Here is a 26,352-nt window from a genome sequence, read left to right on the forward strand (position 1 = left end):
GGAGGTGAAAGGCACTGGCAGTCTTGCAGCAACTCCTAAAATTCAAAGCTGAAAAGAAAACTAAAAAGAGACAGATGAACTTGTCCTGTTTCCTCCAGATCTTTGAATAACTATATTTTAGTTATTTTGGCTACTGTATAAAAGAGAATTTTAAAAATTGTCACGGATTCCCATGTCAGTTTCTTTAGAGAATTCTGTGGGAATGTTTTCCTGTATTCAGTTCTACTGTATTCCAATTCGTCCATGGCTTCTGGGTCTCATTTCTAGGGTAGTCATCACCAGACTGCCCCTTTAGAAGAGGCCTGAATATGGAAGAATGGGGTCTCAGTCCCTCCCGAATGCCCATGGCTTATTGTCACTAGCTAGCTGGTAGAGGCAGCAGAAAACAAAGTAGAGCTGGATCCTGCTGTTTCTGGAAGAAGTGGAGACAGCAAGTGAAGAGAATGTGCAGAGCAGGACCCACATAGGAGCCAGAGAACAATCTTATATACAATGTGAGGAGAGATACAAAGAGCAGCTCGGAGGGGCTCAAAGGGTCGTCAAGCTTGTGTTGATTAGGAGAGGTGAGTCCTACATAAAAGTGAACACCTCCGCCACTCCCACTCTACTCCTACCCACCATTGCTCTTCCTGGACTTTCAATAGCCACTCCTCCTTACTAGTGGCCTCCTTCCATTCTGCACCACCCAAATAAATTCTTCAGGCTCCAACTAGGATGAACTTTATAAATTATAGGTCAGATCATGTCAGTTTGCTGCTTAAAACCCTACTCCTCCAACTTCCCATCTTACTCAATGTCCTTAATGTGGCCTACAGAGACCCTACATGATCTGGTTCTTCACATATCTCAGAGCTCATCTCCTCCAATCACCACAGCCACATTCCAATCCTTCTTCAACAAATAGAAAGTACTGTGCTAAGCTATCTATTCTTCTGTATATAAGAATTACGCTCATGCAAAAATATGTAATTCAAAAATCTGGAGGAAATAGGACAAGTTCACCTATTTATAGTTTTCTTTTCAGCTTTAGATTTTAGGAGTTGCTACAACGCAGCCAGTCCTTTTTATTTCCTCCTTATGTTAAAAGTCTTCTTCAATTTTTTTCTATGCCTTATATCAATTTTTTTGGCCTAGTAAATTTTTTTTTAACCTCTCAGCTACGTGGCCTTTGAGGAGATACTTAACCTCTCCATGCTTTAGTGTTCCTATCTGTATAATAAAGATACCACCGTCTACCTTATAGGGTTGTAGAACATGTATGTAACAAGGTCTAGCAAAGTCAACAGTGTACATTAAGCACTCAATACAAGTGGTGGTGGTGGTGGTTTTAGAAATATCAGCAGCATTACCACACTGTGTTATTTTAATCGTACCAAATTGGAAAAAATTCAACTCAGGAAATGCCCAATCATCTGTTTATCATTTTCTTGTTCTAGACCATATGATGTAAGAACATTTGTACTGAATTCATTTGAATTAATTTTAAGGACAGACAAGGCATGTAAATAGTAGAACATATTTTAATCTAATACAGTGACCACAATGTACAATTGTTTTGGAAAGTCAAAGAAGGTCCCCCTTTAGAGAGTGGCAGAGGGGTGGGATCAGAAAAAGTGCACCCCTGTGGTCACTGTCCAGGCTTGAATTTATGAAATCAACTCAAGTTCATATACTGGTGTAAATAATGCCAAAGAGTTTCCTGTCCCCCCACCCCAAATAAAAGTAAATGCCCCTTAAATCCCAATTCTGGTTTTAATTAGATTTTAATTTGGATAAGGAGTTCTTTTTTAGTGTCAGTGCTGCCATTTTAGTATCATTTTCTTGGGATTCTGTCAACCTTTGATAACTTTCAAAGGTTAAGTGACAAATTTCTACCTTTCCCTCATCCTTAAAATTTCAATTATAAGCAAGTATTGCTTTTTAAAAATAATATTCGATAACTTCATCTATTGTAAGGTACCTGGTCATCGGCAAATTTTAGAAGGGCAGCCATGGGATCTGCTCCAGGAGAGAGCACGAAAATCAGTGGTGCACAGCAGTTACTGTCTCCAAATGCCTTGGCTAAATCAAAGGGGGGTGGTTCAATGAATGGACGCCCCAATCTGTTGATTATAAATTCTTGCAACATTGGAATAACCTAGAAAGAGACAAGGATATAGTTGGAAGAATATTTGAAATCTGCCTAAAACCATTAAAAATTTAGATTCAAAAGTGTTTTAAAACAAAGTACCCTAGCTCTGTTAGTTTAGGTATTCATTAATGGTGGGGAGTCCAAGGCATCAATGTTTATATAAATGCCTTTTAGATAGGAAATATCATAAAATATTTAGATAATAAAAGGTTAGTGGTAATTGACATAAACATTCAAAGACTTTTTTGGTCCCCTTGAAATGAATGTTCAAGACATAGTGGTTGAAGAAGAAACCTGAACTCTTAAGTTATAAAACACTAATTATGTTTCAAAAATTCACAACTCAAAAGTAGAAATTGTAGTGTAAGTTGTGCAAAATTTCCCCACATCATCAAGAAAGAATTGATGTCAGTGTGGAAAAGAAAGAGAAGGAAAGGAAGAGCTCTGTTCAAGAGAAGCAAACCATACAGCCAAGAAACCAAACAAAACTATGTTGTGTAGAATTTCTGACAGCATGTCTGAGAATTTTCTGGAGGCCTGTTTGAGAAACAGCAGAACTCTGCAGCTTGGTGTCTCTGTTAATTGGTCCTTTTCAGGCCTTGATGCGGGGGTGGAACTGCATTAATCAGTATGACTGATGTACAGCCTCGGGTACATCATTCCTGCTTTCTGACGAAGGGTCTACACCAAGCCGTTTATGATGGATCTATTCTCATGATCCTCACACCTCCCATTAGGCCTCGCCTCCCAACACCGCCACATTTGGGATTAGATTTCAAGGTGAGTTTTGATGGGGACAAACTCAAAGCACACCAATAATTAAACAAATTGCGTTCATCATGTTGTCCATATGTATATTTGTAGCTGCTATTTATTTTCAAACTGAATATAAATTCCTATCATGGAAAGTGGATGTGTGATAAAAAAGATATATATTTATTACTCTAAAGTAGCTACTTTAAAGAAGTTATTTGGTATTTCAACACTCTAACATGATATTGTTAATTCAGCTTGGTTGTCTTCTACACAAAAAAGAAAATTCAATATATAGCAAAGCAAAGAAGGCCTAAAAATGCTTCTCCCTGAACAGGGGATTAAATGCTATATTAGTAAAATGTAAGGGATCTTTTTCTACTTCACTTTTCAAGGGCGCGTCTGCAATGCTTCTGATAAAGTCAAGCAGGAGACATTGTCACCTGGCTCCCATGTTCATGCCTCACTCACATCAAACAAAGATTTTGACACCTTCATTAAGTTTGGCAGAAATTGAAACAATGTTGTTAACTACTCAGCATAAAACTACTCTATTTTCCTGGAAAAAAAATCAACTGATACCTACTTTTACTCATTAAAAAAGTCTCAAAATGAAAAGGAAAAGTAAACCTAGGAACAAAACACAAGAGAAAGTAATGTGGGAGAGAAGAATCCACTCATGCTTCAATTTTCTCCTTTGTTTTTTTCAAATCTGTACTCCCTTTACTACTATGCTTATCTTTTCCCATATCCAGTACTTTCGTGCTGACAAAACAAATGGAATGAAGCGAAGAATTAGTCAATACGAAGTTAAGACATGCTTTGGGTGTCTGCTTCCCCTTTGACCTTCTGCCATGCTGTGACATTGCACAAAAGCCCTCACCAGAAGCCGAGCAGATGCTGATGCCAAGCTTCTTGCACCTCCCAGCCTGGAGAACCATGAGTTCTAATCTCTCTTCTTTATAAGACACTAAGCCTTAGGTTGTCTGTTATAGCAACACAAAACAGACTAAAACAATTATCTAATTTCAATTTCTCATCTATTAACTACCAAAAGTACCTTTTTTCCTGCTCTGAAGTATATATATATATATATGCACAAAATTGTCATAAATATTTGTTGTTCATTTTTTTAATAACAAATTCTTGCAAAGGAATGGATTGCCCCTTCACAGAATATTGTGAACACTACCTTATAGTTTAAAATTAAACTCCTAGTAGATAAGGGGCTACAAAAGCATACCAATTTCAGAAGGCAACAGCGGTATCTCAAGAGAAGGAGTAATGAAAAGATTTTTTGAAGGCCCCAGCATCACCTCGACTGAATAGCTGCTTAGATACAAGAATGGAATTGTGTATATATACAACACACTGCACTATGTTGACAGTTCCATCAGCCTGCAACTTTTCTCAACTTGAAGCAAACTGCAGGAGCAATGTGCAGGTGCCAAGTATCTCAAAACGATGGTCTACTCTGGAAAACATTGCAAATATTTCCAAACGTTGATTTTATAGTCTATGGAACATTTATTTACAAAAGATCTGTAAGTAAAAATAACTGACATGTCACAATGCCTTCTAAAAAGTCAGTCCTAGTGCATGTGTGACTGAGATACTGAGGGTGTTAGGGTGGGGAGCTGAGAGCCAATGAAGGAATATCTGTGTTAGAGATTAGATTATTTTTAATCCCTCCAATATTTCTCTAGATTCATTCAAACATGGAAAATGTATAGATGCAACAACACATCTATAAATGCCTGATAGCATGGACTTACCTAAGAGGATGGCTTATATACTGTTTGTGCCAAATAAACATCTGTTGAATGAATAAATTGATAAAAAGCTCAGGATGCCCACTTTTGTGAAAGTGGAGTTCTAATTACAAAAATATTAAACAAAAATCACAGAATAATTAATTCATCTATACATAAAGTTTCATTTATAGATGTTATTTTATGTTTCAGGTTTTTTTTTTCTTCTTTAAAATCTGTATAAATTTCAGCCAGGCATGGTGGCTCACACCTGTGATCCCAGTACTTTGGGAGGCTGAGGCAGATGGATCACCTGAGGGCAGGAGTTCGAGACCAGCCTGGCCAACGTGGTAAAACCCCGTCTCTACTAAAAATACGGGTATGGTGGCGCGTGCCTGTAATCCCAGCTACGCAGGAAGCTGAGACACAAGAATCACTTGAACCCAGGTGATGGAGGTTGCAGTGAGTCGAGACTGTACCACTGCACTCCAGCCTGGGCAACAAGAATGAAACTCCATCTCAAAAAAAATTTTTTTTTTAAATTAGCTGGGCATGGTGGTGCATGTCTGTAATCTCAGCTACTCAGGAGGCCAAGACATGAGAATCACTTGAACCCAGGAGGTGGAGGTTGCAGGGAGAGGAGATGGCGCCACTGTATTCCAGCCTGAGTGACAGAGAGACTCTGTCTCAAAACAAAAAAAAAAAAAACAAAAGAAAAACAAGAAAACAAAAACTTTGTATAAATGTATAGGGTGCAAGTGTAATTTTTTACATGCACAGATTGTGTTGTGGTAAGGTCAGGGCTTTTAGGGTATCCATTACCCAGATAATGTACCTTGTACCCCTTAAGCAATCTCTGGTCATCCACCCCGCCACACCCTTCACTCTTCTGAGTCTCCTCTTTTTATCATTCTACACTGTATATCCAGATATACACATCATTTAGCTCTCACTTATAGGCGAGAACATTCAGTATTTGTCTTTCTGTGTCTGACTTATTTCACATATGGTAAATGTTTCAGATAATTTGAATGGTCACAGATGTCAAACTTACTGCAGGAAAATGAAAAATATCCTAATTGTCTGTCCCAGGCCTTGGCCTTGCCCTTTTCTTTATTATTATTTTCCTATAGCTGGTCTTTTCTCGATAGATTTAAAAAAAAATTAACAAAAAAACCCCAGTTTCTCCGTAATCTCTTTCCTCTCAAGGCTAACTTCATGAAATTATAGTTTTGCAAACAAAATGAAAAGAACACGAGTTTTAAGTGCATGGTTTTACTTGAACCAAGTCTGAATTATAAATGGCCTCACTGCTGTGAGTGGTTCAAACTGGTGTCAGTCACTTTGCACAGGCAAATGTGTCTGGCAGAGTGTCATTCTTCTTTCTGTCTGCTGGCACTGGAGGATCAAGTTAGGGGTGCTCACCTGAGAGTGATCAGAGACACACTGCAGTGTTTCACTCTCAATGTTGAAGCTGAACAAAACTTACTTGCTCCCAAGACTGAAGTGTAACTCCCGAGGTAAATGAACCTGTGGTAGCTATTCAGTTTGCAAGGCAACAGAATTGGGTTTGCCTCTTCAATCTCATTATGCCAGCGTTACGTTTGTAAAATGAAATCTGTCAGTAACAAAACTTACAGACTAATTTAGGCAACCATTCTCCCAAAGGCAGGAAAGAAGTTTGTGGTCTTCTATGTATGTTTTGCTATTTATTGCAAGTTCCTACTGGATTTATCTGAGGCCAGAGAAACATATTAACTTATATTTGACAAGTTTCTTATTGAAAGCTGATTAATTTGCTGTTCGTTTACCGTTTAGAAGGATAGAACTGTGGCCAGAAGCTTTTCATTTTGTAAATGGACTCAAAACATTCCACACCTCAGGATTTATCCATGTGATGTTTCTTTTGTCAATAAAACACTATAAACTATTAAATTCTAAAGGAAAGTGCAAGCCCATCTCATTTTTTTCTACTGGTGATTTAGTGAGAAGCTTTTACATTTTTTCAAACCGGAGCATTAGAGGGCCTGCCATTTGTGGCTTCTTACCACTGAGTGAGGCTGGTTTTGAGGGGAGAGGGGGGAAAAGAGATCCCCCCAAATTGTGCTCATGGAGCGTACTGTAAACTAGAGATCAACTAATTGCTGATTTTCCTGGATGTCTGTGGCTATACAGATTATCTCTTAGAGATGACAAACAGATAAGCTCTTATACAGTACTAGCTCAGATACCAGCCCCATACAGCACTCTTCCTCTCCCTGATATTCTACTACTATTCTTCTTTGGAAAACCATTCTTTTAAAAGCATAATAGCTTTTAAAGAACCAGAAATATTGGTGAGTAGTATTGTCTACATACTTATCTATCTATCCAAGTAAAATTGGGAAACTAGATGAGATTTTTAAATATATATGAAGATGTTACAAGACAGAGGGCTAAAGTATTAGGCAAAGTAGCTGAGAGAAGTATAAAACCATAAATTTAACCCCCACTGATTTAAAAACAAACAAAAAACATGCAAACCAACCTGTGCCCCCCCCACCAAAAAAAACCCTCAGCTTGACTATGTAACTTCCCACCTCCCTCGATTATACTTTAAAAAGAGAGTGAATGTAGAAAGAGATACTTGATCTTATTAATAGCTCCACGTATTTTCAGATTAAAGTGTCAAATTTTTAAAAACATAGAACTGGGGGAAATATTTGCAGACGAAACTGCTGCAATTAGAAAATGGCTTATTAATCACTTTTAATTATACTTAACATAAAACATGAACCTTTTTTTAATATTGAGGGGGGAAGGTCAGTGGTACATCCAGAGCCATTATAGTATAACAGTCTTTATCTAGCTTAGGAAACAAACTGGAAAACCGAAAATGTTAATAAAATATTTTAGAGCAGGAAGCCACATTAAACAAGAGTGTGAAGCATCTCATATTCTCCCATATTTAATATGTGAAGTGAAAACTTGTGAGGCTTAACACTAGCATTTTCATGGAGATTGAATTTTTTAAAAGGGCTACCAAGGGGTAGGATGTTTCACCAGGGCCATAAAGAATGCTAAACCACTGTAGTTACTTCCAGCATCTGAGAGCAGGGTAGCAGAGTGACTTTCGTGGACCCAAGGTACTTCATAGGCCCCTTTCTCCATTAAAAAAACAAAATGAAAAATTATATTTTACCATTGTTGGTATAAAGACAAATATAATACACACTGGATTATATTCTTCTGATTTTAAAAGAAACTACAACATTTTCATAGACCCCCTAGAAGTATTCTGGTTCCCAAGCACTGTGCCTCCTCTGCCTGATGGATACTTGGGCCTTGGCTAAGAACAGACTGCCACATCATGAAAGAATTACATGTGTTCAGTGAACATAGTGGGGCTCATAGAGGAAAAAATGCCCCTACCCCATATTATCACTGATGTGTATTTTTAAAAAATTCATACATTGCTTTGACAATCTAAGCTTTGCTTTATATTTTTCTTTTGGTTAGGATGGAGACATTGTCTCCTATTCCTTAACAGCTGAAACTGAATATAATAAGTTTTGAAATATTTATGTCAAACTTTTATTTCAGTGGTAATAATGGACAACTAGGATATTTTCTCAATTTTTTCCAACATAGCTAATGTCTATTTTTTTAAGAGTATATTGATATCTTTGTGGATATTGGTCAATATTCATAGGTGAATTTTTTTATCTAATACAAATGAGGATGTCAATGAATACTGACATTTGCTAATATAACAGGTCTGCTGATTCACTGATTATATAATTTATCATTTAAAGAAGTTAAAAGTAACAATGTTGATATTTTCCTTTGTTGTCAATAATGACAAATGTCTTAAATTCAAGTTCCAACAAAAAACTATACATAAGGATAGCATTTGAGAAGTCCAGAGATTCTAGTCTATCAGCTTGATGTTAACCTCATTGACTAATTTCACTAAAGTATTAACAGTAAAAATGAGACTACAAACATGCAAAGGGAGTAGATTGTGAGTACTGAGAACCATAAATTAAAAACAAATAATCACAAAATGAATAAAATTATACAATATAATCCAATTAGTTACTAATTTAGGATGGTTTTAGAAAAATATACAAACTTTTTGAAAAAATGTCTGCATTAGAAATAAGTGGGATTATTTCCTGCAGGCTCCTCTACCTCCCCCATGATGAATATATAAGGAAATGCACATTTGGATGGACTGAGCAGGCATAAGGCTTTGGAATCGTTGAGCTGTTTTCAAAGCCCACATTTACCTTGTCTGGCCTCAAGCAACGAATAATAAGCATCCTTTGAAACTCATTTGCTTTATCTTCCCATTCTTCAGGGAAAACCTCATGGTGTGGTTCCTAAAATTATAGTGTAAATAATTCAATGTTATTTTGGGGATTATAAAGAGAACAATGTTTTCACTTATAAACCAACTTTTAGAAAAAATATATAAATGAAATCAAGAATGCTTGTCTAAATTTTACTATTTAGTGTAAAGTTGGGACAAGGTTACAAAATAAATAATGAGAAGAAAAGTTAATATACTTTAAAAGGAATCAAAGCAAGGACATGAACTAAGCAGGTTAATGTTGACATGAACACTAATAAACTAGACAAAAAGATCCCTATTATGAAAAAGGTAAATGTGCATATGCTAGTATTTTCCCTTTATTTCTCCAAACACTGGCATTTTCTTTTTTTTTTTTTTAAGACGGATTCTTGCTCTATCACCCAGGCTGGAGTACAGTGATGTGATCTTGGCTTACTGCAACCTCAGCCTCCTGGGTTCAAGCAATTCTGCCTCAGCCTCCCGAGTAACTGGGATTACAGTGGTGCACCACCACACCCAGCTAATTTTTTGTATTTTTAGTAGAAATGGGGTTTCACCATGTTGGCCAGGCTGGTCTTGAACTCCTGACCTCAAGTGATCCACCTGTCTCGGCCTCCCAAAGTGCTGGGATTACAGGCATGAGCCACTGCTCCCAGCTGGAACAAAAACATTTTTAAAAACCTACCCACTTCTCTCATCATCTATTTATAAAAATAAATATTTCAAAACAAGTAAAAAGGGTATTGTACTGAAATTTATTGTATTATTTGTTTAGTTTTTAAAAAATTTTTTTTTACAAAGAGAGACTTGAGAATGTGTGTAATGAAGAAGCCAATTGAGAGCTATTAAAAAATCACAAGAAGAAAGCCATCAGGATACTAGGAGGGGTAAACCTTGGTGGGGAAAAAAGGAGACATGTGTACCTGTGAAACTTTAGGAAAAGCTATGTGGTATCTCCAATTAGAAATCTTCATGCTTCAATACAGTAATACAATTTTAATTTTAAATTAGTTGAGGTACTCACAACACATACTTGTCTCTAGAAAACATTTTTATTACGAACAAGGAGACATCCAAAAGAGATCACTTCCAGATATTTGAATTCATGTGAAGACATAATCTCAGTATCCCATATAATACAAGTAAGTGACAAAATAAAATATAGGTTAACCAAACAAAACATAATCTCTGCATATCTAGCTTTCTCTCCTCCAACCTCTCCCAAGCAGAGCTCTTGCATATTAAACTCATGGAAAGCAGGAATTCAAGAGGGTAGAAACAAAGGAATAGAAACAATTAAATGGGAATTGGAAAAATATTAGCCCTTCTGCTAAAGAAAAATTGAGAGAAAGCAACAATTGCTATATATCCCAGATGAGAAATTGTGAATATTATGTCTGTGTCAATTATAATACTCCCCAGTTAGTAAAACAAGGTCTCATGAAAATCGTTTTAGAACTACTGTACAAGATTTTCCTTTTCTCAAATGACACACACAAAAAATTTTATTAGCTTGTGTCCTGCATTCAGAAAATCTAAACAATAGCTGTTCCATACATTTTAACTCATCTGCTATTAGGATTGCCAAAATCTACATTGATAATGAATAAAAACCTGGCATGGAAATTCAACAAGAATATTTTCAAGAACCATGCAGCATTGTTGCATCTTAATATCTTTCAAGGAGTTTGAATGAAGTTCAAACAGAACCACTGACTTAGAAGGGCGGATAGCATAAATCAAAGTTTGCATTCTAACATGTGACCAGTTGTTTAAAGCTTATTTAAATCTTGCCTTTATGAAAAGATATTTAACATTCTTTTCTCCATTTAAAAACACTGGAATAAGCAAGAGGGTTAAAACATACCAAACTATCATATACTTTCTTCCATCCATCCTTTAAGTGCATAAACTCTCTACGAATGGTTTTGAAGGCAGGCAAATCATCTAATCGACATATTTCATCCCAGGATTTCTGAGGAAGCCATGTACAAGGGTTGGCATAAGGATTATCCAGTCCAATGCCACCAGTTAGCAGAAATCTCCACTCAGCTTTATTAATCTTTGGAAAACAAAGCAGCATGAAGAGTCAGAAATGAGTTCATCATAAACTAGTAAGCTTACAACCATTATAAAAGAGTTGAGTGCTGACTTGCAAGTTTCAGATGTGGTCTCTATGAAATTCTATAGCTAGTGATATAGCTCAATATTCGTAAGAATTTCTCATGACAGTATACTCATGATAACCAGTTTTCAAAATAGTTCCATTTTAAATAGTTACTTTTTGACAATTTTACTCCAGAATTACTTGTCTAAATGTGAAAATCTGAATACGTTCCATTCGAATACATGTTTTCCAAAATGACTGTCTAGAGTCCTACTGGCTCTAGAAATTGTAGAAAGGCAGAACCCCACCAATGTGCCATGTTTTCGACTATTTTCCATAAAGTATAATGAGTTACTGGTATACATCTTTTGCAAGAAATACAATAAAGCCTTTATTTCTTCAAAATTCAACCATCACCATATGAAATCCATAAATCTTAAACACATAAGTGTATAAAATAGTGACTTTACACAGATTTCAGTAACTTGCACAAGTCTTTAAAAACATTTACACTACTACCTGGTGTAAATGTATCAATATTAAGTAAATTTATATGCATAGTTCTGTGAAAATCTAATATAATCAATTTATTTTAAAACACACAAAAATTTAATAGTAACATAATGAATTCTGTGCTTAATTTATATCTCACTTCTGCGAAATTTATTCTCCTGATCACATCTTGCCTTAACTATAATAATAAACAGTATTATTGTTTAACTACTTACAATCTTTTTATATATGCTCCCACACAAATAAATTAATGAATCAGTGTTATTAAGGGTTTTTTCTTACAAATGAAAACAGTACTGACCAAACGCTCATGCAGCAGGAGATTTACAGTTAGACAAAAGGAAAAGAGCAGCTTATCCTTTTCAAAGAGTGACCGGCAGACATTAACATACAGTGAATAAGTAAAGTGATCCTTGAGAATCTGAAGCCTAAGGGTCAACAGAAAATAAAGGAAATAAATAAAAATGTACTTTAAAGGTAATGGGCTTAAGAAAAGCCATTGTACACCATTTACATGTATGTTCTTCTGATAAACTTTCTGGTCAATTACCCCCAAAACAATCAAGAATCCTCATTAACTGGGTGCCCCAATTTGAGAGCTACACAATGGACTTCAGTCCAAATGCATTTTACTGTGGACTGAATTTTTTTTTAAACTTAATCTTCCTCTTGGAAAAAAGTTAGTGGATGGTATATTAATTTGTTAGATTAAAAAGTTTACAGACTTTTTATCCACAAAGCATTTCCGGGTGTAAAATTTGACCTCTTTATAACAAATAATTTCAAATGTTTTATATTATATATTAAATGAACAATCTAAAATTAGTAGCTTCTTTATTAAATTAAGTGTAGTATTGTGCTACTCATTATAAATTCATAAAAGCTGAAGAAATTACAAAACTTGGCAAACTCCCTTTTTATTTGCTAGAGGCAAAACATGAAAATATGAATAATCACAAGATTTCCTTTTTATTATTTATCTATTTATTTATTTTTGAGACAGGGTCTCTCTCTGTCACCCAGGTTGGAGTGAGTACAGTGATGCAATCTTGGCTCACTGTGACCTCTGCCTCCCGGGCTCAAGCCATCCTCCTGCCTCAGCCTCCCGAGTAGCTGGGACTACAGGCGTGCACAACCATGCCTGGCTAATTTTGGCAATGTCCTGACTGATATTCTAGGCTGTCAATCATCCTAGCTTTTTTTTTTTTTCCACTTTTCCTTACCTGCCTATTTTCTTAACTATTTTATCCCCTGCAGCATTCCCATAAAGAGAATTACAACAAATTAATATATCTTATTTTTAGTTGGGAACTTCAAAAAAGATTTTTGTAGAGAAAGGCTTGGCAATAGTTGCTAAAATACAGTCAAATTCTTAGAACATTTAAAATAAACATACTATTCTGTCCCCATTATTATGCTAATAGGTTGTCTTTTCATGCATGGCACTGAATTTGTCTCACTTGTAGCAGTACCATACAATTAATACAGGGTGACTCACATTTGGTCTTTTTAGAGTAAAATAAAATTTTCTGCACTTTAAAACAAGTCTCTCCTTGTAGACAGATTGAAGGGAAAATTATAAAGGTTAATCATAAGTTCAGGTTCAATCACTAGTAAAAATGGACATATAATATATTTTAATAACCTTTTAAGGTGAAAAAGAAGATTAAAATTATCATTCTAATGCTGGTAAGTGATACAGTGATATAGGATCATTCATGTTCCTCTGATGGAGTTGTGTGTTTGAATCATCTTCCAGGAAAGGAATTTATATCAGGAATCTGCAAGAAGTGAACACCTTTGTCCTAAATTTGGGATTTTAGCCTAAGAAAATAAGCAATGATGCAGACACTTATATTTACTGCAGCATTACTTACAATACAAAAGCTGGAGACTACTTAGAAGTGTTTTTTGTTTGTTTGACAGGGTCTCACTGTATCATCCAGGCTGGATTGCAGTGGTACGATCATAACTCACTGTAACCTTGAACTCCCAGGCTCAAGTGGTCCTCATGCTTCAGCCTCCCAGGTAGCTGGGACTACAAGTGCATGTCACCACGCCAGGCTAATTTTGCATTGTTTGTAGAGACAGGGTTTTGCCATGTCACTCAGGCTGGTATCGAACACTTGGGCTCAAGCAATCTGCCTGCCTCAGCTTCCCAGAGTGCTGGGATTACAGGTGTAAGACACCCCACCCAGCCAAAAGTCTTATAATATGAAAATTATGGTACATTCATACAATGGCACGTATATTGTGCAACTCCTAAAACTTATGTTTCCGAAGAATACTTAATAACATGAGAGAATGGTCTTGATAGAAGTGGGAAAAAACAAAAACAAAAAACTGTGTGTGTAATTATCAAATTGCCTTTGCAAAATTATGACAGTAAGAGAAATCTGAAATAGCTGACTCCATCTTGCTTCTAGCCTCACAGGCTGGCTGTCTTGGCTCATTCCTGGGCATGGGCCAAGCTAACTTTGGAAGAAATTTAGTTTACTAGCCATGATTCCAGAGGTGGTAAGATTTGCAACTTCCCCAATCACTCCTGTAAATAACATCACTATTGTAGAACCTAAGATTGACCTTTTGGGATGTCTTTTCAGGCTTTTGCATTTTTGACTATTGGATGGCCTCACCTAGACCAGCAACTCCTCTAGCAGCCCCCACCCAGAAGCAGACTCAGGGAGGACTGTTTTCCTTGCTGACTTCCTATGATTGCATTTCCAACCAAACAGCATGCCCTCCTCCCTAACACCCTGCCCACCAAACTATCCTTGAAAAGCCCTAGCCTCCGAATTTTCAAGAGATTAATTTGAGTAATAATTCCATCTTCTGCATGGTGTGGCCAGCTTCACATCAGTTAAACTCTTTACCACAATGTCATGGTCTCAGTGGGTTGATTTTCTATGTGCAGCAGGCAGGAAGAACCCACTGGGCTGTTACAATTACATGTATATGCATATTTGTACAGCAATAGATTGATTCCAGGATATTTAACAAAACTACATCCTAGTTAGATTTTGTTTCTCTATTTATGTTATTTTTGTTTTATTTTGTTTTGTTTGCTATATAAAGTTATTTATTCTGTTATACAAATTGTAATGCATTAAAATCTTATAAATAACAGATGATCCAAGTTATTATGGCAATTGCATAGTATATACCATACTAGTCATAACATCATATATTCTTGGTACCATATAATAATCACTACCAGAGGACAAACAAGAATGAAATACATTTATATCCCTAAATAAAAAGAAATCAGAAATAATTTTAGACCAATATTAAGATTCTGAAACAATCAGGTTGGCTAGTGTTAATAGTCACATGTTTTCTATGCTTTTGGTAGAACTATAGTCCAATAACTGCCGGAAGTCTACCAGTTATTTGGTGTCTATCAATGATTGGCAGAAAAACAAATCATTCCTGTGAGAACTCCTCTTTTTCATTTCTGATTTGGGAGCTAGCTTCTTAATTGGAAACTCTTAGTTTACTTTAACAACAACAAAAAAAGATTAAACAGGACTGACCAAAGTTTCTCTCTTGGTACAATGCTTTGGAAAACTATCGGCAGTATTTACTAAAAGGGAATATATGCATGCCCTGTGATCATCAGTTTCATTCCTGCATATATACCCACCAAAGACAGGTACATATCAGCACCAAAAGCCATGAACAGGAATGTTCAAGGAAGCAAAATTTCATAGTAGCCCCAAGTTAGAAGCTACCCAAATATCCTCAACAGTAGAATGGATACATGATTTGTGTTACAGTTTTAGGACAAGCAAAAATTAAAAATAAGAGACTCAATTCTTTCTGTTGAAAATAAGGAGAGAGATTTTCCTTCCCTCCTTTTTTTTCTTAGATAATTTAGAAAACCTAAAATTATAGGTACTTTCTCCTCACACTGAAATTTATATACACCCTTTGGAAAACTAGTCAGACCTTTGTCAGTTTTATGACCCAGTGATGTCTTTCACAAAGACCCAGAAGCCATTTCTTTGAAATGTAAACATCAAGGGAGATAGCCCACTTGTCTCCAATTCGCTGCAGAAGGGTAGGAGCCTAACTTCAGTTAAGCTTATCTCAAATTGCAAAACTACCTCCTGTCACACAGATATGAAAAGTTTGGTTTTCCTCTGGATAAAGCCAATTTGCTAGCACAGATGGTCACTTCAATTGCCAAGTAAAGTTAGGATGAACTAAGTGTGATGTAATGGGTTTTATCTGCTTCGATAATTAAGGGGGTGAGATTCCTCTCTGTCTTTGCAATCTCTTTGTGATTGCCTGTGATTATGTGTTATGTTCCATTTAATGTTTATTCAACAATAAAACTATTTTTTTTTTCTCTACTGTCTTTGAGGAGAGAGTTTCTGGGTTGGGAGAAGATGTAGTTTTTAATTATACTTCCCCAACAATAGAAAACTAACTAAGTAAAACACTGTACTAGACAAAACAATGTGCATTAATTTCACAAGCATGATGCTGAGTGCAAGATATCAGACACAAAAAAAGCACACACTGTGTGATTCTATTTATATGAAGTTCTAAAACTGGCAAAAACTAACCTGTGGTGTTGGAAGTCAGGACAGTGGTCACCTTGGGGGAGAGGGTTAGTGATCAGGAGCGGACACTTCTGGGCTATTGATAATGTTCTGTGTCTTGAGTTAGGTGCTAGTTACACAGGTTTGCTCACTTATGAGAATTCATTGGGCAAATACTTCTGATTTCTGCATGTTTCTTCATGTGTATTGATAACTTCAATAAAAGTTTTAACATCTATTTTCTCTATTTACCTTTTGGTTCCAAAATTATACTTTTAGTATTACTGCAGACATACATATGATTTTCATTGTTTTGAAATTAAAGAAGTTTAACTAAAAAGAAAAGGCCACATTTTGTTTTCTAAATTTCATCCAAATCACACATCTGGGTAAAAAGGGTTTGCTTTTCCTTACATCTTAAGGAACAAAAGCACAGTAATGAAGAAACGAATTCCATACTTTGGATGAGTTCTAACTTGATATAATAAGAGACAATAAAGGACCCATCATTATTTTTAAAGCATAGAATTGTTTTAATTTTTAAAGCTTATATGAAAAATGTCTTTAAATGGCAGACCAAAGAAATTTTCTTCTCTAGATTCCAGAAAATACCTTGATTTTAAGCTAATTAAGAGAGTAACATTCTAGTGGTTATTCTTTTAAGCAAGGTAGAAATTAAGACCAGTAGTGAAAAGCAGAACATTATTTATTGTGTGGCTATAATGTGATTAGCACTGTAGCAACTGTTGGAGATGGGGTCTCACTCCCACTGCCCAGGCTGAAGTGTGGTGGCACAATCACGACTCACTGCAGCCTCAACCTCCTGGGCTCACGTAATCCTCCCACCTCAGCCTCCCCAGTAGCTGGGACTACAGGCCCACACCACCATGCCCAGCTAAATTTCTGTATTTTTTGTAGAGACGGGGTTTTGCCATGTTGTCCAGGCTGGTCTCAAACTCCTGGGCTCATGCAAGCTGCTCACCTTGGCCTCCCAAAGTGCTGGGATTACAGGTGTGAGCCACCATGCCCAGGCTGGGGATAATTTTATTTTTTTTATTCTTGTCTTATGGAACTCAGAATCTAGTATGAAAACCAGACATGCATGTTTAATTAACTAACTTATAATGCAAACACCTGGGAACTTTTCTAAGAAAGACCACTTAAAATTTTTTTATTTCTGTAATCCTTGCTAAACTTGAAAATTTCAGAACTGGAAGAAATAAACTAAACATTTTCAAATATCATAAAGATGAATAAACTCTATCATTATGCAATGCATTTCTTCCAAATAAATAACCTACTCCCTCCCTTTCTCAATGGCAGATATCTATATATCAATATATATTTTTGGCCAAGCCCAAAGTGTCAGACTCATACCTTTATTAGTCTCGTATTCAAACCTGTAAAATAATAAATCTTACTAACAAAAAATTGCTAAGTCTAAGAACACTCAAAATTTAGACCTCTGCTATGATAAAGGAATTAAATTCAGATTAAAGTAAGATTAACATTTTGGATTTCTAAACATAATTCTTAGCTGGAAGTGATAAATTGAGTTTCCCTTGTGGGTCTAAACAGTCAAGAAACTGAAGTATCTAGGTTCATATTTATCAAGAAGGTTATAAAAGGTAAAAGTTGTAACTAATTACTTTTTTAAATTACACATTAAACTCTATTAAAAACATGTTTTAATACCAAACTGAAAATTATCTAACTGATTTTAAAAAATCAAATGAAATTTAATTCTCTTGTAGATTTAAGTCAGGTCTTAATTCCACTACTTATTGTAATAGCCAACAGTAATATAAAGTATTTTATGTAAATAAGAATAATAGAAAAGAAGCTCTATTACCACAAATAATCACAACAAGCTTTGGGATTTTTTTACCCTAGCATTTGACGAATTTTACAGATGTGTATATTAAAATGTGAATTTGCAACTTTTAGAATGCCAGTTCGTACAGAATAGGAGTCATATTTTTAAAAAGTATTAACTACTCTTTCCATACTTCCATTCATAAATATATTTTGCAAATGAAAAATGAAGGTAAATGTTTTCTCTTTCTAGAATTACATTATAATCCTAGATCTCTGTAAACAGTTTCTTGGCAGACTGAATCTGGACACATCTGTTCAATTTCTAACCCTCAAATTTATTTCTGGTACAATGATTAATCAAGTTCATTTTACGTAAGTGGCTGTAATGCTTGTACCATTCTGAGACAACAATGGAGGCTACAAATTACTCTCTAATTTCATGCATTAGTTAATATTAATATTTCCTTCACATACCTTTTTGCCAAAATTTCTGATTTCTCTGAATTTTCAATAGACAGGATGAAAAGGTTAATAAACCAGGTCAGTGAATACTGGTACATGGGCTCAATGTTGGCTAAATCAGCAAGAGAAAAAAACAGGATGGAAGAGTGGATGGCAATAGGACGATAGCCCATGCGGGTGGCATCAATCTTTTTCTCTGTCTCTTCGGCTACTTCCTGCTTCTGAGAAATCTCATTAGCCAAAGCCTTGGAGGAAGATAATATCTTAATAGCAGTTTCATCTTCTAATATATTGCCTTCCGAAGATGAAAGAACTTCTAAAATCTTGTCTTCTATTTCTTTTAACTGCCTGGAATAAAACACAATTTTCTTAGAAGAAAAAGAAATCATTTAAAATCATTTTACGTATATGTTCTTTTACAAGAAACAAAGAACTTGTAACCTAAAGAAATGCATCACTTTGTGACAAATATCTGTAATGGTGATGCCTTATAATTAATTTCCTATCTCGCAAAATGTCACAAAGATGGGCCTTTCTGCTCCAGTTCCCTTTTTAATGATCATTTATGGGCTAACTAGAGAGAAATACGGCAAGCCAATTTACTCTGCCATCAAGGATCTCAGTTCGGAGTGAACAGAAAGCAGCACTCTGTTTATTTTCTGAAATTTTACATGACTTATACAGCTTTACTCTTTCTACCTATGATATAGATGTTATGAGCAGAAAGTGGGATGCAACATATTCATTTATACCATGCTCCAGTAAAAACAGGTTACCTCAGTTACACAGTGACTACTAAAACTCTTGTGCTAAAACTTTGTGGAATATTTGAAAATACCCTGCCCTGACTTCTGGCAGGCCTTCTAGCTCTTCCAGTGCCTAAGAACTTGCATGTCAAAATATCCTCAGTAATGCAGTTTTCTAAATTAACATAGAGGTATAATTCCTCATATTTTCCTGTTACACTTTCGCTTGCAGTATTCCTAATAAATCTAACAAAAGAGATCTGTAAAATGTATTTTAATTCATTCTAGTGATCTCGAAACAAATAAGAATAGTTCTGTTTATGATATTTAAAACCTTTTGTTTTCAGCTCCTTGTAATATCAAGGCTTGCTTTTCTTCTTCAAGGTCTGGCCTTTCTCGTGCCACCACAATTCCCAGAAGCTGATCTTGCATTCCCTCTGGGGTTATCATGAAGTTTAATAATGTTACCTATAAATGAAAAAATATACAAAAATTATATCATTATTTCTGTTAAAAACGCCTCTGCTGCTTTTATGTGTCAAGTTCTGACCTTAAAATAGACTTCATTTACTATATATGGTAGTACTTGTAAAGGTGTAATTTGTAGAGACTATGATTAACGACATAGGCAAACATGATTGTTGGATTTAAAACCCACTCAGTTTCTCATAGTCAGAAATCTAATAACTCAAAGAGTTTGTTTGGTGATCAACTTATTCTCATTTCAAACTAGTCCAATTTCTGAGAACTCTTTAACAGCAAAATTCATTAGAATCAAGTTGGAAGCTATCTTTCATTTCAGTTGATCAGAGCAGCCGTGGCATAATATATGGTTCAAAGCCTGGCTCTAGAATCATAATAGTTGGAGCAGCTGATTTACATTTTAAGGATTCTAGTGGTGTCAAAAGTAAAGGAAATCTTACAAAGTGAGATAAGAGAAAAGGGAACACTGTAATTATTTGTCATGGGTGAAGCATTTTTACAATCTGATAATCAGCCACTATTGTGAACTAAGGAATTTACATTTTCATGGTGTCCATCAAGACTGTCTGCTAACAACTGCTTCATCTGGGGATGTAATTGCTCTTACAGGCAGGTCTCTCTTCATTGCCCACATCTCCTGGTTCTTTCCCATAAACATGCAAACATGCTCAGGTTTCTTCTTTTAAAAAGCAAACAACAAACAAATCATTCTATTGCTCCCACAATCCTTTCCAGGTATGGAATAACCTCTCTTTGGGCTTTCACAATGACACTTATTGAAAATGTTATCTATATGTATTTTCTGCCTCCACTTCATTTCATAATACAGCCCTCCACAATCTGCTCCCTGCCCTGCCTCTGTATACCCATCCACACACACTGCAATAAACCATAGTAACTTCCTGGCTCTGGTCACCAATGAACCCATAAGTCAATAAACACTGTCTTGACGTTGGCTTCGTTTCAAATCCTCACCTTTTATTTTTTATTTTTTCATGTATACTGTAGTCTACCTGACCTAATGTCTTGAATCACATCTATGTTTTTTTTAAGTCAGATGGCTATTTATCACCATGTATCACCAATTTTTTTAATTTTTAATTTTTGTGGATACATAATAGTTGTATATATCGCACCTATGCCTTAAGCATCACCTCCTACTACTCCCATTCACATGCCTTTCATTTTAGCTGCATAGAACTGATTGTGGAATCCCATACACGTTGTCTATGAAGTGCCTCCATGTGCTTCAGTGTTTGCTCTACTTGGATGCCCTTCCCCTTGTTATCCACCAGATTAGCTCCTATTCATCTGTCAGTGTGCAGATCAAGTGTTAGCTCCTCTTGGACACTTTCCCAGACAATGTGTTCTACCCCAATCACCACCCCAGGCTACTTTCTGTACTTCCTCATAGGGGTCTTAACTCCTTATAGCACACATTACACTGTATGCAATCAAGGGCATACACAACTCTCTCCTAGACCAGAATGAAAGTAACTTTAGCACAGGGGTCGTCTCTTATTTGACTTCATGGTTTTATTATTTGGCACAAAGTCATGCTCCCTACAAACTTATTGAATGAACAATCAGAATGCCCACATTCCCCGTTCATGGAGTTGCTCTCTGCTACTTCTATTTCCTAAAATTTTAGTCACTTGATGATTCTCCCCTAAGGCATTTTATATAAAATAATAGCTACCATGAGTCAGGCTCTATGACATAAAGAAGAGTAAGATACAGTCTGGTCCCTGCCCTCAAAAAGTTTTCATTGAGTTGAGCAAACAGAAGAACAAAGAACATACAATGGGATAAGGACTCTGAGAGTGGTAAGCTTGCAACGCACGCTACAGGAGCACAGAGAGCACCCAACCCAGATGAGGGAGGCAAAGAGGGCTTCCCCCAAGCAAAGGACACCTGAGCTAAAACTTAAGAGTGACTGGCAGTTAGTCAAGAGATAGAAGAGGGCAACATTCTACACGGCAGAAGATTTCAACTTTGGATGCTGATTGGAATGTACTGCAAAATTTAAAAACCAGTAGCGTCTGGGTCTTGTGTCCAGAGAGTTTGGTTTAATTGGTCTAGAGTATGGCCTGAGTATTTGGAGTTTTAAAAGCTCTCCAGGTGATTTCAATGTTCAGCCAGGATTGAGAACAATTGCTCTTGGCAAACAAAACAGTATAGACAAAGCAGCAGAGAAAGGCAAAGCACGTTTAGAGGAATCTATTCTACCACTGGAGAGTGTGCAGGTAGGACCCAAGGAGCACTCTTCGTCTACTACCTGTAACTGAAGGCAAACATTTTCTACCACATGTGTCAGAATTCAATGTGTGCAGTCGGCAATATTAGAAATACTTGTTTTTTAACACAGGAACAGAAAACCAAACACCGCATGTTCTCACTCATAAGTGTGAGTTGAACAATGAGAACACATGGACACAGGGAGGGGGACATCACACACTGGGGCCTGTTGGGGGCTGTGAGGCAAGGGGAGGGAGAACGTTAGGACAAATACCTAATGCATGGGGGGTTTAAAACCTAGATGAGGAGTTGACAGGTGCAGCAAACCACCATAGCACATGTATACCTATGTAACAAACCTGCATGTTCTGCACATGTATCCCAGAACTTAAAGTAAAATTTAAAAAAATAAAAAAGAAATACTTGTTTTTTACCCTTGAAAATTCTACAAAAATTTCACCAACTACTACAGATCATCAGAGGTGACTCAGTGTTTGCTCCTGATTTCCTCGTTTCCCTAATGAAAGGAGGTTCCTTAATAGGAAGTACTTTCCCAAACCCAGGTACCACCACCACATTCTATATGGTAGTGACAATTTTGTCCAAAACTTTTAAATACATTTTCGATCACCACCTAACCTAAATTGTAGCAGCTAAAAAAAGGCATTTTGGCATACCGAAATCTGAGGGTTTTTTAAAATTAGAATTTTAAGGCCAGGCGCGGTGGCTCAAGCCTATAATCCCAGCACTTTGGGAAGCCGAGACGGGTGGATCACGAGGTCAGGAGATCGAGACCATCCTGGCTAACACAGTGAAACCCCGTCTCTACTAAAAAATACAAAAAACTAGCCGGGCGAGGTGGCGGGCGCCTGTAGTCCCAGCTACTCGGGAGGCTGAGGCAGGAGAATGGTGTGAACCCGGGAGGCGGAGCTTGCAGTGAGCTGAGATCCGGCAACTGCACTCCAGCCTGGGTGACAGAGCGAGACTCCGTCTCAAAAAAAAAAAAAAATTAGAATTTTAATTTGAATTTTAAAACACATGAACTAGTAGAGAAGAAACAACTCCATGGACAAACTACCTACATGTAGCAGGTTATAATCAACCAAACCCAATATAGGCAGCTTATTCAAAAGATGTATTTGTGAAGCAAAAGTGTTGTTCTTGTTTTTATGTTTTATTCCTCTCAAGGCTCTGCTGGTCTATGAAGTACCTTATGTGGATTAGAAAAAGATGTCATCTGCATGCAGAATCAGCCCCATAGCAGGCCAATGCCTAGGCACCCTGGGGCTAGATCTCAGCCCTCTTCAACTCCACCTTGCTTTCATGTACACACTGCACAACCCCAGAAGCAGCCCTCACTCTCCCTCCTAAAGACAAGCAGTGTTTCCCAACTGGTGGGAAGGTTATTAAAAAAAAAAAAAAGAGTCAAAAATGTTATTTTTCTAATCTTAATGACTTTTTAAAGCACCTTTGGAGGTGTTGCCTGATTTATAAATTGTTTGCATTGCCAAGGCGCAAAGGTTTTCCTTTCTTACAAACTAAAAATACGTAATGGTGTTACTGAGGTTGCTGTTCTCTCCACTTTTCGTTTTTGTCTTTTCATCTGTTGTTTCCTGGTGGGCGGGTCTATGCATACCTACCCCTGACATCAGCAGAAGCTGAGGCTGAAGAAAGAGGCTGACGCATCCAACTTCTTAGAAAGAAACATCTAATAGGGACTTAACAAACAGAAGCCTTGTCTGTGTCCTGGGTGGCAGCGAGACAAGTCGGTGGATCCCTGTGCCATTACCCACGAGACCCAAGGCTCGTATACCACAGGAGAAGTGATTTAGAAGGGATGTGTAGAATAATTGAAGGTTGTTTGACGGAAGGGCAGGACGCACGGTAAGTACCTGCTCTTACATGAGGCACAGTAGATAAACTGGAAATCTTAGACCTTTCCCAGAACAGGGGTAAATCAGAAGTCAACTTGGTGGATTAGCTTCCAAGATGGAGCTGCTTGAGCCTCCACATCTCCATATTCCCAGCTCCTGCTACTGGGTGGGAGATATCGTGTTTCCCTGCTTTTATTTATAAGAAAACACTTCCTCTGCAGGGACAAAAATAGAACCTTTTATTTTTGTAAGAAAATGTCCTACCTGTGGCCAATAAGTATAAAACAGCTTCTTGCAAAACCCCTAGGAAGGCGACTCCCTCCTTCCGCCCACACCTAGGCACCTCCTCAATGGGATATTATCTGGGTTAAACACTTTTCCCCCACGTGTCCCATGCCAGACCATGGAGGCCACTAACTACACACTACATGGATATAATCATAAATTTATATGAGATAAGCAATTTTTAAAACTCATTAAATGTTATGGAATTCTCCACTGCTTTGCCATTTATTCATGGAAAAAGGATAAAACTTTCAAGATATTTTCCCTATTGGCATGAGAAACCAAATCCACAAGTTACATTTGCTTTAATCCAAAAACCATAGGCACAGTGGTAGCAAAATGCATGTTTTACAACTTTCACTTCACTGTGTTCAGACACAAGGAGGTTTCCATTCATATTCCATTAATGTTGGGTCTTTTCACATCAAGACTTTTCAAATGAAGTCATTTGTTCTCAAATAAACATTTAAGACCATAAACTATGGTTTCATAATTTTATTTTCATTTAGACTCAAAAGGATTATACCAGCACGACACCATCACTTGGGTGCTTTTGAAAGCAAAAGGTACATAAAAGATCCTAAAAGTGGGATCCGGAGGAAGTATTATAATTTGTAAATGAAAGCAAGTAACTGCCTCACTACGTTTTCTAGTCCCTGTTTAATCAATCCCAGCAATTAAAAATAATAAAGCAATAAGACACTCTAGGGATCTTAAGGGTTTTGATACTGAATCATAGGTCAGTTTCCTCCCCACAGCGCTTTATGACTCCTACCATAACCAGTTATTAGTGAACTAAGAATTGTTTATGTTATGTTCAATAGTTCCACATATTTTACTGAACAGTAAAAAACGTTTTCCATGTCACTTACTTAAACATTTTTCTCTAACACAGCTCTGGGATTTTATCATTTCCTCTTTGCTTTCTTCTTTTTCACTTATATTTAAATGTTAAATAATACTGCTAATAAGTAACACTCATACTATCTATTGGCTTTATTCTAAGCATTTTACACAGATTAATTTATTTAATTCACATCACTCTATGAGATAGATACTTTTATTATTCCCATTTGACAGATGAGAGAATTGAGGCACAGAGAGGTTAAATGAAATGTCCCCAGTCACACACCTGGCAAGTGGCACCTGAATCTATGGCCTTAACTACTACTGCATATTCCCTTCCCTAGTGGGTAAATACATAGTAGATATTTTAAAGTGTTTAAATAATATTGGATTTTAATTAATTAACAATAGCCAAGAATTTCCATATTTTAACATTCTGTTTTTAAAATTAAGCTCAAGGGTCACTCCATTTTCCCCTAGTCTTCCTGACATCCCTGAATGTCCACCCTAAGTATATCCTCAACTCTGAGCTCCCAGGACACACTGCAGCTCCGCCGTGTCTTCCTACTCACACAATTTAGTCACTTTGCATATACATTATTTATAAGATAGACCTCTGGAGAGCAGGGATCATGTTTGTTCATCTTGGAGGGAATAAATTACACCATCTCGATCCTTTCTCTGCCTCTCTTCAGAGAGATGCCTATGTTAATTTAAATATTTCCAATAAAGGCAAGTATTTGAATTCACTACATAACTCTTGCCTCTCTATATAACTTTCAAAATCTAAATAAGCATTTCTTAATGTCTTCTCCTGCTTGCTTCTGTAAATGAAAGCAATCCTTCACTCACTCACTCACTCCACAAACATTTAATGAATGCCAACCAAGGCTAAGAAGCAGGACTAAAAACAGAATAAGTTGTAGCCCATAAACCTAGGAGCTCAGTTGCAGATCAACATCTCAGGACATTTTAGTCACTGACTAAAACTTAAAGCTAAATTTACTCTTTAAAGGAAATTTTAGTATTCTAAAAGAAGAGCGATTGAAAACAGTTCTTCTAAGTAATTACATAAAATCAGATAGCAGCAACCTTAGTCTGAGAAAGAAAAATGGAGTTCTGTTTCTGAATTTCAATTTCAATAATTAGCATATTATCATTTATTACAAAAAAAGAATGTGGGTATATGTCTTCTATTTTTAACAATGAAAATCTAAGAATCATATCCATTATAGAAATTTGATTCTGATGACCTTTTTTTTTTTTTTTTCCACAGCATACTGAAGGTTCCTTTATTACTTACATGTACTTACCAAAGCAACATTTGGAAATTATTATAGCAATAATTTCAGGAAACGCCAAAATAAGGCAAAATCCATTTTTCTTAGGAAGACTTGTTACTATGATTCAGGAGGAATATATAGTCACTAATTACAAAATCTGATAAAGAAATATTCATTTC

At 36.4% G+C, this 26,352-nt stretch overlaps 1 protein-coding gene across 1 annotated transcript in view; it reads right to left on the reverse strand.

Annotated features, from left to right (window-relative positions):
• The window catches only part of DNAH7 (dynein axonemal heavy chain 7), a 340,938-nt gene that overhangs the window by 53,628 nt on the left and 260,958 nt on the right, over positions 1-26,352 (reverse strand). Inside the window, exons 50-55 of the mRNA XM_025404220.1 lie at positions 19,499-19,632; positions 18,431-18,766; positions 11,893-12,019; positions 10,839-11,033; positions 8,907-8,999; positions 1,961-2,137 (exon numbers count right to left, since the gene is read on the reverse strand). Coding sequence (XP_025260005.1) covers positions 1,961-2,137; positions 8,907-8,999; positions 10,839-11,033; positions 11,893-12,019; positions 18,431-18,766; positions 19,499-19,632 — 1,062 coding nt within the window. The remainder of the gene's footprint in view (positions 1-1,960; positions 2,138-8,906; positions 9,000-10,838; positions 11,034-11,892; positions 12,020-18,430; positions 18,767-19,498; positions 19,633-26,352) is intronic.

This window comes from Theropithecus gelada, chromosome 12 (assembly GCF_003255815.1).
Source record: "Theropithecus gelada isolate Dixy chromosome 12, Tgel_1.0, whole genome shotgun sequence".
NCBI lineage: Eukaryota > Metazoa > Chordata > Mammalia > Primates > Cercopithecidae > Theropithecus > Theropithecus gelada.